The sequence below is a fragment of the Dipodomys merriami genome, unplaced genomic scaffold, assembly GCF_024711535.1.
Source record: "Dipodomys merriami isolate MVZ:Mamm:240054 unplaced genomic scaffold, mDipMer1.0.p SCAF_11, whole genome shotgun sequence".
Classification (NCBI taxonomy): domain Eukaryota; kingdom Metazoa; phylum Chordata; class Mammalia; order Rodentia; family Heteromyidae; genus Dipodomys; species Dipodomys merriami.
In genome coordinates, this window is record NW_027202382.1 from 48,499,018 (window position 1) to 48,515,974 (window position 16,957).

General features: G+C 49.3%; 1 protein-coding gene across 3 annotated transcripts in view; it reads right to left on the reverse strand.

Moving 5' to 3' along the window:
• Camsap1 (calmodulin regulated spectrin associated protein 1) overlaps positions 1–16,957 on the reverse strand; it is a 59,385-nt gene that overhangs the window by 23,873 nt on the left and 18,555 nt on the right. Inside the window, exons 2-5 of one of the 3 annotated variants that reach the window (XM_070015031.1) lie at positions 8,491–8,753; positions 7,442–7,603; positions 1,555–1,635; positions 642–674 (exon numbers count right to left, since the gene is read on the reverse strand). In XM_070015031.1, the coding sequence (XP_069871132.1) occupies positions 642–674; positions 1,555–1,635; positions 7,442–7,603; positions 8,491–8,753 (539 nt within the window). Of the gene's footprint in view, positions 1–641; positions 675–1,554; positions 1,636–7,441; positions 7,604–8,490; positions 8,754–16,957 lie in introns of those variants that run through there. The other 2 variants (XM_070015032.1, XM_070015033.1) reach the window with 2 other exon arrangements.

Consider the following 16,957-nt stretch of genomic DNA (forward strand, 5'->3'; position numbering starts at 1 on the left):
TTTTCTACAGTGCTGTGCAACTGCTCCACTTCCAAAATGGGCCACCAGGTGGCGCACAAGGGGAAACTGCTGAACCAAATCCATTTTTAACTTCCTTTCCTAGCTATGTGGAAATTCGCCTTTAACTCCAGAAACCCTTGACAAACTCAGATCCCAGCCTAGAAGCGCAGACACACTCTTCCCCACTTTGGACAAACCTAGGGAGGGAGGCCACAGGAGGAGGACCAGGGAACTGGAAAAGCCAGCAAAAGCCCTCTCTGAAATCTACTTGACCCCACACCAGGGGTACCAGGGAAGGTCATGTTAAGTACCATTCTTAGAAGAACAAAGCATAAAGAGTCCTTGCAATGTCTACCAGAAAGAAGAGAATGCCCCGTCATTACACTACACGGATCACTTAAGAGAAGTCAGTAAGAGCTTGGGCAAAATCCAGCTAAGGATTCTAAAATGCCACATTACAGCGCCCACTCAGCCCAGCTAGGTCATAGCTCATACTGGAGAAAGTGGACATTTAAACAAAAACAAACAAACAAAACAAACAAAATAAATGAAAACTAGTTTGGGTGCGAGCGATCTGAATGGAAGCGTATGACGGCAACAGGATGTCTCTGCAGACGGCGGCTGGCGGCTGGGTCACTTACGGGCACTAACTTCCAATACCACTTGGAGGGAGACTGCTCAGGAAGCGGGAAGGAAGGTGAGAGGAAGGTCAGCAGAGCTGGTCAAGGGACGCCGGGGCCATGTGCTCACACCGCAGAGGCAGGACAGCCTCTGGGAAGCAGAGGCTTTCCAGAGCACACGCCCTCCGGACACTGCGGCGACAGGGAGCCCATCCCTCCACACACTCTCCTTCGCAGAACCAAGAGTAACTCAGAACATGGGCAAGGCCGGGGGCCAAGGAAGACTTCCATCTGACTCAGGAGTTTGGCCTGTGCCCATATGTGTGCTACGTGCACGCCAGGCAGTCACTTGCCAAGGCCTGACCTAAGCAGGCCGGCGGAGGAAGTGAGGCAGCACCTCACTTCCCAGTGCAAGCCCATGTAGACAGCCCTGCTGCGCCTGTCTGCACTTACTACGTCCACTTAACTGAGGGAAACTAAGTCCCGAGGCAAAGGAAAAATGATGCCGGGGAAGAAACCAATGCCCAAACAGGGAACATACCATGTGCACCTTCCCAAGACACAGGCAATCTGTACTGACACCCACAGCCACTGCACCTCAAGGGCCATTTCAGGATCCGCACAGGCACCATGAGCACCAGGCAATTCCTCCTTGCTCGCTGCCTTTCCACTCTGCCAGGTATCCGACCCCCTACTCACAAGCCACCCCGCTCTTCCCAGAAGCCCACGCCCTCCTACCACTGAACAACCACAACCCCTCTGCCGGGGAAGACGGGAGACTGTCTGTGACCACTCGCTCCTCATGGAGGCAGCAAAACTCAGCCCACCCAGAGACTCGAAGAATACAAGTAAATCACATAGTAGTTACACACGAAACTCTAAAACCAGGAACATTAACTTAGTGTAATCCGGAGAAATTACATTTACTCTTTACCTTTTGATGAGCTGGACTTTCCAGTAACTGCTGTTTCAATTTAACTTCTTTCTCTGTTATCTCTCTCATTTTAAGGTTTACCTAAAGAGAAGACAATGTATTATGAACACTAATGCTCTCCCACATCAGTGCCCAAACCTCCACTTCACCACCAGACCCACTTCCCCTGCTGTAACTCAGCTGAGTCACTGGTAGCCTGGGCCAGTTACAGTCAGAAACAATGGGTCTCTGTGGCTGAGACTTGCCACGAGCGACTGGGCCAGCCTCCCCTGCCAGGAGATGAGTGTGCCTCCCGAATGCAGGAGGAGGTGAGTCCCGCATCACATGGCAGAATCACCAAGTCCAGCAGCCGTCCCTGGCCACACCAGCACCATGTGCACAGAACCTGCTCGCCAACGCTACTAACCAATGTGCTCACAGAGAGGTCCTGAGACACCCCATCAAAGACTCTAACCCACACAACCCCACTTTCCTTGACCACAGTAAACAGAATTCAATCATAAAACTTAAGCTGAACACCCCTTTACAAAGTCACTACTCAGGAGACTGAGACCTAAGGGTTGTGGTTCAAAGCCAACAGGGGCAGACAAATCTGGGAGTACTGGCACAAAATAAAGGAGGAGGAAGAGGAGAAAGAAGAAAAAGAGGAAGAGGAAGCAGAAGAGGAGGAGGAGGAATAAGACGACAAAAAGTACAAAGCATGTAATTCCACATTTACCAAAACCTGGGAGAGGCAAAACTAACCCCAAAAAGCAGCAGCGTGGTAGAACCGGGGCAGTGGGCGGCACTATTATAGGAACACAATGCAGCCAGCGTGTTGCAGGTGACAGGAGAGTGACAGAGGGAATTAGGTTGACTGGGACATGCTCTGTAAGTGTGTACAGATGTCACACGGAAACCCCCTCTTATAAAATAAGTATGCTTTAAAAAAAAAAAAACAGCAAAGAAAAATTTCAAACTGGAAAGTGGCTAGGAATCAATAAAAAAAACTTCCAAGAGCCCCAGGAAGGCAGCTCACCATGCAACAACTTCAGAGAGCCCGGAAAAGAAAAGAACCTAAACCAGAGACAATCTAGGACACAGAGGACCAGGAACCAGCATGCTTGCTGGTGCAGTCCTGGAAACAGGAAGCTGGGCAGTGCCCCCAAACACAAGGGTGAATCTAAGTTGCACAACAACACAGAAGAAGGGAGCTCTGCAGAAATTCTGTGTCTCAGAGTGCAGAAGACAAAGGCTCAGGCCAGGAGGAAGCAAAGGGAGTCCAGGATGCAGGCAAGCAGGCAGCCTTAGTCGCTACAATCTAGGGTAGGTCAGGACAGTATTCCAGAGTGATGCTACAAAGAGAGAAACTCAGCCAACTGACAGCTCAGGTGCTGAAGATGAAGAGGCTGCTGCAAATCCACTTGGGAGACTGACCCAGGGGCATGGGGGAAGAGCCTACAACCGCAAGAAGGAACGCAGGGACCAGGGGGAGGAGCCTATGAATGCACCGATGTGGGGGGGGGGAACCTAGGGACGTGGGGGTGGAGTCTATGGACGCAGGGACACAGGGGCGGAGCCCAGCAAAGTGGGAGAAAGCTGCTAGGAAGGTCAAGCTTTCAGGACCCGGGGAAGCACAGCAGGCTAGCAGGCTGCGTCCAAGGGCCCGACTCAGAAGAAAGTCTATGAATGCAGATGGGGAGTGCTCCAGGGCCCATTCCACTATCACCAAACTATACACCCTAGGGAAATCTAGCTTCTGTGGAAACGCTATGGACACAGCAAAACATGGAACCTAACAAAAAACTGAGTGAGGAAAAACAAAAGGTCATGAGAACGGAAGCACAGGAGAGTGTGGTATAAGAACAGCCACACTGGCTATGAAAACAGGTGCTTTCCGGAAGTGGTGCTGTGGCTCAAGTGGTAGAGGCGCTGAGGGACAGCACCCAGGCTCAGAGTTCAGGCCCCACAACCAACAAGGAAAGGGGAGGAGAGGGGAGGGGAGGGGAGGGGAGGGGAGGGGAGGGGAAGGGAGGGAAAGGGAGGGGAGGGAAGGGGAGGGGAGGGGAGGGGAGGGGAGGGGAGGGGAGGGGAGGGGAGGGAAAAGGAAGGGAAGGGAAGGGAGGGAGGGAGGGAGGGAGGCAGGCAGGCAGGCAGGCAGGCAGGCAGGCAGGCAGGCAGGCAGGCAGGCAGGCAGGCAGGCAAGCAAAACAGTTGCTGACTGTTGAGTGTCAAGTCCTTGTGTAACCCAAGCAGAATCAGGGACAGGGATGGAGGGTCACATGAGTTGTGACCTAAGGCAATATATGATGACCACTGGCAAGTTCAGAGCCCAATTATGTTCTATTTATTTAGAATACAAAGGTAGCTGGGTGTGGTGATGTGTGTCTATAGACCCAGGTACTTGGGAGGCTGATGCAGAAGATGGTTTGACCCAGGAGTTCAAGGACAACATAGATAACACAAGGAGGTCTCACTTGAAATAAACAACAACAACAACAACAAAAAACTATAGCCGGGTGCTGGTGGTTCACACCTATAATTCTAGCTACTCAGGAGGTTGAGAGCTGAGGATCACAGTTCAAAGCCAGTCTGGGCAGGAAAGACCTTGAGACTCTTATCTCCAATAAACCACTAGAAAACCGGAAGTGGTGCTGTGGCTCAAGTGGTGGAGCTGTGGCTCAAGTGGTGGAGCTGAGGGACACTGTCCAGGTCCAGAGTTCAAGCCCCGTGGCCAACAAAAAAAAAAAAAAAAAAAAAAGAGGAGAGGAGAGGAGAGGGAACGGGAGGGGAGGGGAGGGAGGAGAGGGGAGGGAAGAGGACTATATATGAGGATGGGAGCACATGTAGGCTTTCAGAAGGAGGCCTGGGAAGTACATGAACATCATGGCCATGTCCACAGGCAAAATGGTAACAGGGGCAGACACAAGAAACCTGATCAAGGGGCTGGGATGTAGCTCAGTGGCAAAGCGCTTGCCTAGCAAGTGCAACGTCCTGGGTTCGATCCCCAGTACCAAAAAAGAAAAGACAAAAAAAAAAAAAATACAGTTAAAAAAAAAAAAGAAACCTGATCAAGTAAGAACGGAGCATGCAACCATATTCAAAGGGTATAAATCAATATACAACGAAGATACCTGCATACCTATGTTTATTACAGCAATCTTAACGGGAATGAGCAAGGTACCCAACAGCAGATAAGTGGATAAAGATGTGGCCTGTTACTCAGCCACAAAGAAAAATGAAATCACGCCATCTGCAGGAAACTGAATGAAACTGAAGACATAATATTGAATAAGACAGCTAAACTCCAAGTCAGATACTGTTATATTTTCACCCATTAAGTAGAAACTAGACCTAAAACAGGTAGATAGATATTCATAGACATAGACATACACATTCTTTTATTTATAGATGAATACATAGATATATAGAGAAATAGATAGGCACAGAATATAAATCTAACTATGGGGCTACTTAGGAGGAAAAGAGGAAAGGGAAAAAGATAGAAGGTGAATAGTTTTGAAATACACCACAACGATATATGAAAACCGCATGAAGAGTCTTAATGAAGTGGGTGTCTACCTATAATCCTGGTACACAGGAAGCTGATATTTGAGGAGTATGGTTTGAGGCAGGAAAGTCAAACTCTCAGCTTCAGTTAACCACCAAAAAGCCAAAAATCTCCATTGGCTCAAGTGGCCAAGTGCCAGCCATAAGAAAAATAAAAGCCAGGGAGGAACCCAAAAATGTCATTAAAAATATTAGCCAGGCACCGGTGGCTCACGCCGGTAATCCTAGCTACTCAGGAGGTTGAGATCTGAGGATTGAGGTTCAAAGACAGCCCGGGGAAGGAAAGTCTGTGAGACTCCAATAAACCACTAGAAAACCGGAAGTGGCGCTGTGGCTCAAGTGGTAGAGGGCTCACCTTGAGCTGAAGAGCTGAAGGATAGTGCCCAAGCCCAGAGTTCAAGCCCCACGATGGACAAAAAAACAAACCAAAACAAACCAAAAAAACACCAAAAAGATTAGTTATCCAAACAAATTCCAGTAAATGGAAACACGGGGGGGGGGGGGGAGAGAGAGAGAGAGAGAGAGAGAGAGAGAGAGAGAGAGAGAGAGAGAGAGAGAGAGAGTGTGTGTGTGTGTGTGTGGTGGTGGTGTTTTGCTTTGGGGTTTTTGGTGTGTCTTTTTTTGGGGGGGGAAGGAGGGACACAAAAATGGAGGGAGGAAGAGGGAACAAATACAGTTATGGTATTCAGTATACACTATGTAGAAAAGCAATTATGCAACTGGTAGGCAGGGATGGGAAGGGGAAACTCGGGAAAAGTGAAGGAATGGGTGATACTGTACTCATTACCTGATTTATGAAATGGTCAGCCCTCTGTACAATACCTTAATAACAAAAAATTATATTTATTGGCTGGGAATGTGGCTTAGTGGTAGAGTGCTTGCCTAGCATGCATGAAGCCCTTGGGTTCAATTCCTCAGTACCACACATACAGAGAAAGCCAGAAGTGGTGCTGTGGCTTAAGTGGTAAAGTTATAGTCTTGAGCAAAATAAGCTCAGAGACAGTGGCCAGGCCCTGAAGTCAAGCCCCAGAACTGGCAGAAAAAAAAATAAATAAAATTATATTTATACTTAAAATTATGTCTAAAAAAAGGAATCTCAATGAAAGTTGTTGATCAGAGAGAGAAGTGGGGCAGCGAAAGAAAAAAGACTCATGGAAGAAGTAAGTACTAACAGGAAGGGGTTAGGTTAATAACAAAGGTGTATGAGAATTAATATGGTCAAGGAGCTGGGAAGGTGGCTCAGTGGTACAGTGCTTGCCTCACATGCATGAAGCCTTGGGTTCAATTCCTCAGCACCACATAAACAGAAAAAGCTGGAAGTGGTGCTGTGGCTCAAGTGGTAGAGCACTAGCCTTGAGCTGAAGAACTGAGGGACAGTGCCCAGGCTGAGTTCAGGCCCCATGACTGACCAAAGGGAAAAAAAAAAAGAATTAATATGGTCAAAATAGATTGTCAGTATGTATAAAAGTGGAACAATGAAACCTGCTGAAATTGTTTAGAAAAGGATAGGAACAGAGAGGCTGGGATTGACAGTCAGGAACTGGGAAAGGCCTGTTCCAGATTTGTGCTCCCACTCTTCATTTACTTTCCAATTAGTTTGGAGAATGAGCAAACCCCTTATACCCACAATCCAGTCAGTCCCAGTGGTGGTGACACCCTTCAAAGGGGAGCTGCTGGCCTGGCTTTACACATGCAAACTGTATGACCAACAGTTTACAGTGTCTCGGCATGCCTCTTCTCCACGCACTGGTTTTTTTGTTGTTGTTGTTGGTCGTGGGGCTTGAACTCTGGGCTTGGGCGCTGTCCCTGTGCTCTTCAGCTCAAGGTTCTCCACTCACTCTGGTCACCTCCATCAAGGGCTGCACAATCTCATCATCTCTGCCTATTGACATCCCCATTTGAACACAAGTAAGTTGCCTTAATATTCAAATACTTCATAAGCCTACAAATACACTGCTACTAAAGGCACACAGACACACAAATACACCTATAAACTTCACTAACACAAACATGCCTAAAAACTACACTAGGCTTTTAAGTGTAAAAGGAAAAGATGGCATATGTCTTATGAGGTGCACTGAGTGCTCCCTCACTGTACACAAGGGCTAAGGATGAAGATTCATCCGTCCTAATGGCACAAATGTACTGCACTTCCAGATACAAATCCATCTTGCTCCTCCCTTTGTCATCAGGAGTAAAACCTGTCTGCTCTGTGCCTGACTACTGAGGACACCCGGCCTGACGCAGAGTGTGCAGTCCTGAACGACAGGACCCAGGGCCAGGCCCTCATGTGTGGACGTGAAGGGTCCTGCTGGAGGAGGACTGGGCAGGCACTCACCTTGTTGATCCAGAACACCATGGCATCCTCAAGGTCGTATGGAAGTTCCTTCGAGGCGCTGAATGTAGAGAAGCGTTTAACACTGGCCACCACCTTCTCAATGCTGATCATCTCCACTGTGTAGGCCATCATCAGGGCATCCACCATTGCCATGTGGGCACTCTGAGAGCAGAGGCAGCAAGCAGCTAGCACCCTGAAATCTCAGTACTCCCCGGTCCTAATACAGGCAACCTGTCTATCTTTCTGTCTTTCCTTCCTCAACCCTTCTTCTCCCCCTCTCTCTCCCTGCACACAGAGACATTAACACTTAAGATGGCCCTGAGCCTGGAGTTCGGCTACTGAGCCCCAGGACTGTTAGGTGTGGCTGCCCAGGTTCCTCATGCCCTGGCGCCCAGCAGGCCCGTGAGCCTCCTCCATAGATGAGGCACTGATGCTCACAGATGTAGAAAGAGGTTGCCAGACATCACCAACCTGGGCCTTACCCAGTGCCTTGGATATCTCTCCTCAGAGCACAGGGAACTTTATTTTATCTACAACCTGTAATCCACTCTTCTGTGCAAAATACTAGTGAATAGCCTAATGAAGGAAATGCTGGGTACCAATAGGTTCAGCATCAGGCTGGCCTAGAGAGGTATGCAATGAACAGCACAGCCTTCGAGAAGGATAGGGTGAAGACCTGCCTGGAGAGAATGGTGTGCCAACTGACTCTGGCACAAAAACACCCACAAGACATAAGCACAGCCGCCCAGTAGGATGGGCTCAATGGCTGACGTTAGAGCAGCTGCCAGGGCCAGCCTTGCCGCTTCATGTATGAGCCTCTCTGTGATCTCAGCTGTTCATGAAAGAAGAGACAAGAACAAGCTGCTCTTTCCTCGCTTTCTAGAACAATCACACATTTAAAGAGAGGTGAATCAGGATCAGCAGTAGCATGTCCAGACAACTCTGTCTCACACACCCTTTCCCTTCATCTATCTGCCATCTGAGAGTAGGGACGGCACGGAACCTGCACAGGCAACCTACGGGGACAGCTGGCCCGGTTTGACACTCACCATCTTTATTGGTGCGTGGCCCAGGTCCTCGTCTGTCACAGGGGTGTCGTCGCTCTCTATCACATACAGGCCCTTTCGGGACAGGGCCTGGATGACGGACTGGTGTCCTTGTAAGGTGGCTGCCTGGTCCCCTTTCAGGATGAGACTGCATACCCGGCAGTACAGCTCGCTGGACAGGAGAAGCTTGATAACAGGCGGCTTAATGTGCTCCTGCTCATACTGGTCGATGTAAAAAGGGTCTCTGAGATCCTCAGGGATGTTGTCTGAGACAAGGAAGAAAGCAGAGTGAGACCTACGTTCCAGACTCTCCATGCCCCACAACCGGACAAGGACACACCATCCTGGCAGAGATGCAGCAGGCACACGAGGGTCCTGGGGCACAGCCTTATATCCGTTGTGTGCATGGACAAAGGCACATGGCGGCTCACACTCATGGTGAACACAGCAATACCATCACCATAGCCTTCAACGTGGACTCTCAGAACTCACAATGGCCAGACACGTGAAAATCCTGAGACATGGCCCCAGGGGAAACCAGGGCACAGGTGGGCAGCACCTGGGGACCCCAGGGGAGAAGGCATGCTGGTTTAGCTACATCCACTCAGGGGAGAGGCTCAGTGTGCCCTCCCTCTGACACAGATCAGAGGTGAGAAGAGAGGCTGAACAGCAACATCTTTACTGAGGAGAGAGCCGGGTCCAGTGCTGCTAGAACCACATAGAACAGCAGCAACCAGCCTTCACTCGTGTTTGGACCATGAGGCATTTAATTCTTTACGTGAACTTTATCAGCACTACAAACCAAATCAAGACCACCGTCCCCACTTCAGAGACAAGAGAAAACTGAGGGAAAAGGAACGCCCAAGGTCATAGGCAGAAACAACCAGCTCTGAATCCACACCAGCTGGGCCTGAGTGCAGCACTGCCGGCCTCACACCACCACGCCGGAGCCAAGCGCACACATGCACCAGGCAAATGCGCCACCATTCCTTCCAGCCCTTCTCTGCACTGCCCAACCAAGGAAGAAATCAACAACTGTCCCATGTGCGTGAGGGAATTATAGTCAAATCTGGGAAATAAAACTCCCAGGGAAAGCTCATTCCTCTCTGTAGAACCACCAGCCCAGAACCGCCCCTCGCCTGAGAAGCATTTAGGAAGGGTCACTATCACCAAGAAGAGCTTCTGAGCCAGTTGTTGCTGTATCAGACCTCTAATCCTAGCAATTCAAGGGTCTGACACTTGGACAATTGAGGTTCAAAGCCAGCTGAAGCAGAAAGTCTATGGGTCTCCATCTCTAATTAAAGCAGTAAGCTAGGTGAAGGTATATATATCAATAGCAAAAGGCTATCCAAAGGTATATATCAGATGGTAAAGTGTCATCCATGAGCAAGAAAGCAGAGTGAATGTGAAGCCTGAGTTGAAGCCCTGGCACTTACAAAAAAAAAAAAAAAAGTGCTGAAGAAGATCCATCAAGTAAGGTACAGTAGCTCACACTTACAACCTAGCCAACGGGAGACAGGGAAGATGGCAGTTCAAAGGCAATCCAGGCAAAAAGGTCACAAGACCTCCTTATCTCTACCAATAAAACCTTGGTTACCCTAGCTTTTCGAAAAGCCTAAGTAGGAAAATCATGGTCCAGGCCAGACTGAGCAAAAAGTGAAGCCCTACTTGAAAAAGAACGAAAGCAAAAAGGGCTGGGAGTGCAAGTCAAGTGGAAGAACACCTACCAAGCCCAAGCAAGTGCAAAGCCCCAAGTATGAACCCTAGTACACCAAAAAAGAATGAACAGAACAGAATCCTACCAACACCCAGCATTTGAAACAGACGGAAACACAGGAAAGGGACCCTGCCAGCAGTGGACAGCCAGATCTCCCTGTGCCAGGGTGGGTGTTCTGATGCCAATCCCAAGGGTGAACACTAACTTCAGAAACCCCAGGAGCACCTCCTCAACTCCCTTGTTTCTTTTTCTTTCTTTCTCTTTTTCTTTTTTTTTGGTCAGTTGTGGGGCTTGGACTCTGGGCTTGGGCACTGTCACTCAGCTCTTCAGCTAAAGGCAAGTGCTCTACCACTTGAGCCACAGCCACTTCCAGTTTTCTGATGGTTTATTGGAGATAAGAGTCTCACCGACTTTCCTGCCCGAGCTGGCTTTGAACTGTGATTCTCAGATATCAGACTCCTGAGTAGCTAGGATGACAGGTGTGAGCCACCAGCACCCAGCTCCTTGTTTGTTTCTTACAGCTAGGATTCCTGAGAACTGGTCTAACAGCAGGGCTGTGAAGGGAGTCACTGCCCTGCAACTGTAACGTTTCCTTCCCAGCCCCTTCCTTCTCCACAGCATGTGCAGCACTGACACAGCCCTGCATAGTGTTGAGGCGCTGCAGAGCATACACAACTTGGTCACAGTTGCCACAACAAAGCTGCATCGCATCAGCTCCTGCTCAGGCAGGTTGGGGCCCCGCCCAGGCTCAGACCTCAAGGCTCAAATCCCATACTAGCCGAGAACCCAAGGAACCTTGGGGCAGTGGCCAGGGCTGGCAAGAGTGCACTCTCAGAGGTGCAAGACCTGGTTCTGAACAGGTACATGCTGGGGAAGGGCTGAACAGAGTCTCATAATCCAGTGATGCTTTAGATACTCGCATCACTGTTGGAAAAAGGATGTAATGGCCTCTAGCCCTTTCTTTACTCAAGTGACCACCAGAAGCAGCCAATGGCCAGGGCTTCAGTAAGAGCCACCCTCCACCTCATTTCCAAGACACTTTAAGCACCCTCCACCCTTTTCCACTTCAGTATCTGTCCACTTCTAGCTTGCTTGTCCAATAGACTACAAATGGCACATTCTACCATGCCCTCAAGTGACCTCATTCAGCCTCGGAGCTTGACCGATCCTTGACACACGGCTATCCCCAAATGTATACTCCATTCCCAGCCACTTCCCTAAGCTATCTATGTGACAGCTCCACGGTGGCATGCCTCCTCACAGGCCAGCTCAAACCTCTCTCCCTGTCACCTGGATATCTGTGGGAAGGCAGGAATTGCCAAAACCCATAGGAGATCCCACAGGGCCCAGGCTCTGTGTGGGGGTGATGGGTAACAGGTGCAAGCCAGTGCTAGCCTTTGATAGAAGCAGGGAGGATCCAGGAAGGATGCTGAAGCCCACAGTATCTTTGTGCCATGGTACAAACATACCTCTGAACTGAATGTAGAAGCTGGCAAGACTGAAGGAAACATCCAGGAAGGCCATGTCTCTCTGGAGGATACACGCTGGGTGACAGTGTTTTCCAGGGCACCTTTCAAGCATCAGGCACAAAGTGGTTCACACCGTCAGCTCTTGGAATCACGTATGAACAGGAGTCAGAGAAGCAACTGTGCACGTACCAGGTTCACAGTGAAGAGCAGAGAGACTGCATTGCTACAACAGCCGCCCCTGGCAGGCTCCTTCACTCCAGCCCAGGCCTGCTGTGTCCAGCACAGCCCTGCTCCTCTGGCCCACCTGAGCAGCAACTGTCTACAGCCAGAACTCTGAACATCAGGGGCTCTGTGTACCCTCACCCAGGCTTCTATTCCATTGTTAAAACGTAACTTTATAAAAACTCCAGATCTATTTCTGGTGACATCTTTCATTTCTTCTATAAGCCATGAAGACAGGTAGTTAGAACCATGTGTATTCACTCGGCAATAATGAGCCACCAGGGAGGTGAGCGTCACTGCCCCAACTGAGGCTCTCAAGAGAACAGAAAAGCCAGCAGGCAAATTCCACATGGCATGGAATGTGTGGGAGGTATACAAGGAACTCTGGGTGCAGGAAACAGCCCAGAATTTGGAGTGAGGTACAGTATGGGGCCTGGAGTTCCAGACAAGATAGAAACATACAAATGACCCTTGAACAATTTTAGTAAGCCACATAGTTTGCAAGTATATAGGAGAGACAAATTGGACCTTTAACGTATCCAACCAGGCCTTAATTGAGCACCTATTAATGCCTGCCCTTGTTCTGAGAACTGAGGCTGTGAAGCAGGGCCACAAGGGTAGGAGAGCCCCACTCAGGACATGTGTGGAAGTCCTGTGGGGTGCCATGGAGGCTTTCCAACAGAGATACAGTATGTAGAGATCATAAGCACAAGAAAATGAAATATGAAAATCAACACCCATGTGACCCAAGTCGAACAGCAAGAGGGCACAGTGAAAACCAAGGACAGGCAGGGCAGACTGGCAACACCAAGTGCCAGGCATGGGAGAGAAGCCAACTGGAGAGGCAGCGGAGGAGAGACGGGCAAGTACAAGCCCACACCTGTCCTCTGCCGCCCACCAGAGGGCGCTATCACCAACACTAGGCCACGGCAGCAACTCAGTCTGGCACCCTGCTGGGCTGTGTCCAGATTGGGCTTCTGGTCAGAGCAAAGGAGGGATAAGGACCTCTGGGGGACATCCTGGAGACCCCAGTGGTCCACACCCACCAGCATGACAACACTGGGAGGGCCACACCTTGGCATTTCACCACGACCTAGTTTCATGCTGGCACTCAACACCCAGAAGGATGAGGGCTGTGCAGACTCAGCCCACTGGGAGCAGGCCAAGACTCGCCATCTCCACTCAACCAACTGGGGGGAGGGGAGGAGGACCAGTTGCTAAACAAACAACACTGGCATCTTCTGGATTTCTAACAGGCCCCCACGTAGCAAACTGTAATAGTCCAAATGTCCAATATACTACTCCGAATTACACAACAAAAGGAGAGGCTGGGGAACCTGTAAGCCCCTCCCCAAATGACAAGACATACAAGCACAATGTTGGAATAGTCCACAAACAGCCTGGAGAAGTTCTTACAACTATGCTCCCAGAAATAAGAACAAACACTTGAAATGAATGAAAAACTACCAGAAAACGCTTGGAAAACAAACAAATAAACAAACACAACCCAGAAGATAGCAGGTGTGAGGAACAACTACACCTCCTACCCTCCCTAGCTGGCACCTTCAAAGACCAGCCTCACCTTCAAAGACCTGGGCCAGGGGTCGCAGACACTGGGACTGCCTCAATGCAGGGGACCCGCCCTGGGGATGCCATGATCTGCCACCTTCGACAGCCCCCCAGCTCTCTTGCAAGTTCCAACTGGAAGGACAGAGAGATGTTACAAGGAACAGAGGGACAAATGGAAGTAGTGGTTTGCAAGGTCATGCCTGAGTCTCTCCACCCTGATCAACGCAAGGGCTTCCTCATGCACAAATCACACTTCATCAGGAAAACATGAGTTCACCAGTTACCAATGCTAGCACACAGAACAGCAGCAAGATACCTGAGAAGCCAGCCCACGACTAAGCCAGACTGAATAACCAGTACCAGCACAACAGAGGAAGAACCAGCAGCGAGTAGACAAAGACAAAGAAAGGCTTCCAGGAACTAGGAGAAGCAGACAGGTCTACCCTCCCCTCCAGAAAACCTGAGGACAATACAGAGACCATCCCTGCATACTGGGAGAGTAAAGACCCAACCAGGGGCCATTTCCCCTGGGGCCCTCACCCCACTCCTGAAGGACATGGCTACTCCAGATGAGGTGCAGTTCTGGTACCACGCCAGCATTTAAGAACAAAATCTGGACTCCAGGGCACACCGGGTGGGACAGCCCCCACATTGTGGTTGGAGCCAACCTGGAGGCCTCTATGCGAGGCGGGGTAGGCAGAGCGTGAGGGGAAGCGGGCATCAATCCTCCCCCAGAATGTGTGAGCAGGATGTGGTGGTACACTTCTACAGTCACAGCTATTGTCGGAATATCACCTAAGCACAGGAGGTCAAGACCAGCCTGGACAACATACTGAAACAACATGCATAGTATTAATAATAATGATGATGATGATAATGATGACAGTGTTCTTCAAAAAGAAAGATAGTATCTTGAGCTTCTTGAGTAGCCTACTAACCTTGGAGAAACAGTGCTCTGGGCCTGAAGAAACACATGTAGGCAGGCAAAAATGACAAAACAGTGTGAACAGTGTCAGTAAGTGTCTTTTACAGTAAGTCTTATATCTGAGGTATACACAAGTAGATGAGTAGATGGATAGACAGGAGACAGATGGGTACCTCCATATGAAGTCAGGAGGTCAGGTCTGGCTGGTGCCATATTGACCACATGGTGGATGGCAGGGTCTGGCATCTTGTCTTCATGCTGGGGGAAGAAAGCCCTGCCCATCACCTGCCTCCTAGGTAATGGGTGTGCCCGGATCCCTGGAGGCAGGGGTGAGCACTTGACTGATAAGTTACTGAATCTGTCAGTCCAGTGCCTGGGACTGGGAATTTCCTGTGATCTGCCCCCTATGCCAACTTATTCAGGCTGGACTAGCCTAGCAGGGGATGCTATGCCATGTGTGTCTCCATGATCAGCTCCTGTCTCCTGTCTCGTCTCCAGTCATCATGGAGTCCCAATTCGGCTCTCCGTCGGAGCTGAATGGGATTGTTGGTGTTGTTTTTGTTCTTTCTTCTCTCTTTAGCATGTTTCCTAGCTGTGTTATGAGTATTTGAGGGCTGCAGGGCTTTGAAACGACGAGCTGCCTGCAGCCTGTTAACTACTGTATGATAAAGACGCCAATATTTCATATTTCAACATGTGGCTCCTGGGATGATTCACCTATAGACACAAATTTTTTAAGGAGTATATTTTCTTTAAAAATTTTTTTTTTTTTGGGTCAGTTGTGAGGCTGGGCTTGGGCGCTGTCCCTCAGCTCTTCAGCTCAAGGCTAGCGCTCTACCACTTGAGCTACAGTGCCATTTCCAGCTTTTTCTGCTTATGTGATGCTAAGGAATGGAACTCAGGGCCTCATGCATGCAAGGCAGCACTCTACCACTGAGCCACCTTCCCAGCCTCTTTAAATATTTTTCTAAAAAATAAATTCTGGTAAAGTCCAAGAAAACAGAAGAAAAAGTAGAAACACATGTCACATCTAGAGATATGGGAGCCACAAGCCCAGCGTGGTTATGCCAAAACCAAGGCATACTCAAAGTGCCAACCACTGTAAATGCATGATGGATTTCACATACATAGGACAAAAAGTTAAATGTCAATAATTTACTAGGTTGATTAGATTTATTGGGTTGAAATATATCATTAAAATTAGTTTCGGGCTGGGAAGGTGGCTCAGTGGTAGAGCGCTTGCCTTGCATGCCTGAGGCCCTGGGTTTGATTCCCCAGCACCACATAAGCAAAAAGAAAAAAGCCAGAAGTGGCGCTGTGGCTCAAGTGGTAGAGCGCTAGCCTTGAGCTGAAGAGCTGAGGGACAGCGCCCAGGCCCAGAGTTCAGGCCCACGAACGGAACCAAAAAAAAAAAAAAAAGTAAAATTAGTTTCATTTGGTTTACTTTTGTTGTTGTTGGTCATGGGTCTTGAACTCTGGGTCTGGGCACTATCCATGAGCTCTTCAACTCCAGGCTAGCACTCTCCACTTGAGCCACAGTGTCACTTCTGGTTTTCTGGTGGTTTATTGGAGATAAGAGTCTCACGGACTTTCCTGCCTGGGCTGGCTTTGAGCCATGATCCTCAGATCTCAGCCTCCTGAGTAACTAGGGTTACAGGTGTGAGCCACTGGCACCCAGCTGGTTTACTTTTTTTTTTTTTTTTTTTTTTTGGTCGGTCGTGGGGCTTGAACTCTGGGCCTGGGTGCTGTCCCTCAGCTCTTCAGCTCAAGGCAAGCGCTCTACCACTTGAGCTACAGCGCCACTTCCGGTTTTCTGGTGGTTTTATTGGAGATAGGAGTCTCACGGTCTTTCCTGCCCGGGCTGGCTTTGAACCGCGATCCTCAGATCTCAGCCTCCTGAGTAGCTAGGATTACAGGCGTGAGCCACCAGCGCCCGGCTCAGCTGGTTTACTTTTTAATGTGACTAACAGAAAATTTTAAATTGCTTGGTGGGGGTGGAGGATTGGGGGTGGGGGGGGCTGGGAAGGGATGGGAAGGGGAAACAAAGGAGGAGGCTACAATGCTTGATAAGAAATGTACTCATCATCTTGCCCATGTAATTGTAACCCCTCTGTACAGTATTTTCACAATAAAAAAAAAAGAAAAAAAAAAGAAAATTTAAAATTGCTGTGTGGCTTGCATTGTATTTGTAACAGCACTGGCTTAAGGGACACATAGGTGCTAATACTTTCTACTGGAGAAGGAAGCCCACACACTGAGGCACATCACAGTAATATTGAGGAAATCCATATTTCCAAGTGGCTACAAGTCCTGGGAAGGCCAGGCTGGCAGCCAAGACTCCACTGTTCCTCTAGGGGTCAACTACAAACCCTGAACTTGAAGCCAAGAAAAGGAAAATGGAAGAGAAGAGCAGAGGAACACTAGCTGCAGGACCGCAGCAGCATACACCCCAACCTACTGCCCTGTGCCCTAGGCCAGGCCTGGTGCTCACTGACTCAGGACAGCAAATGAAGCATGCAGGCAGCTAATCCCCACCCTGGCCACAGATTCCAGCAAGGGATCCTACAA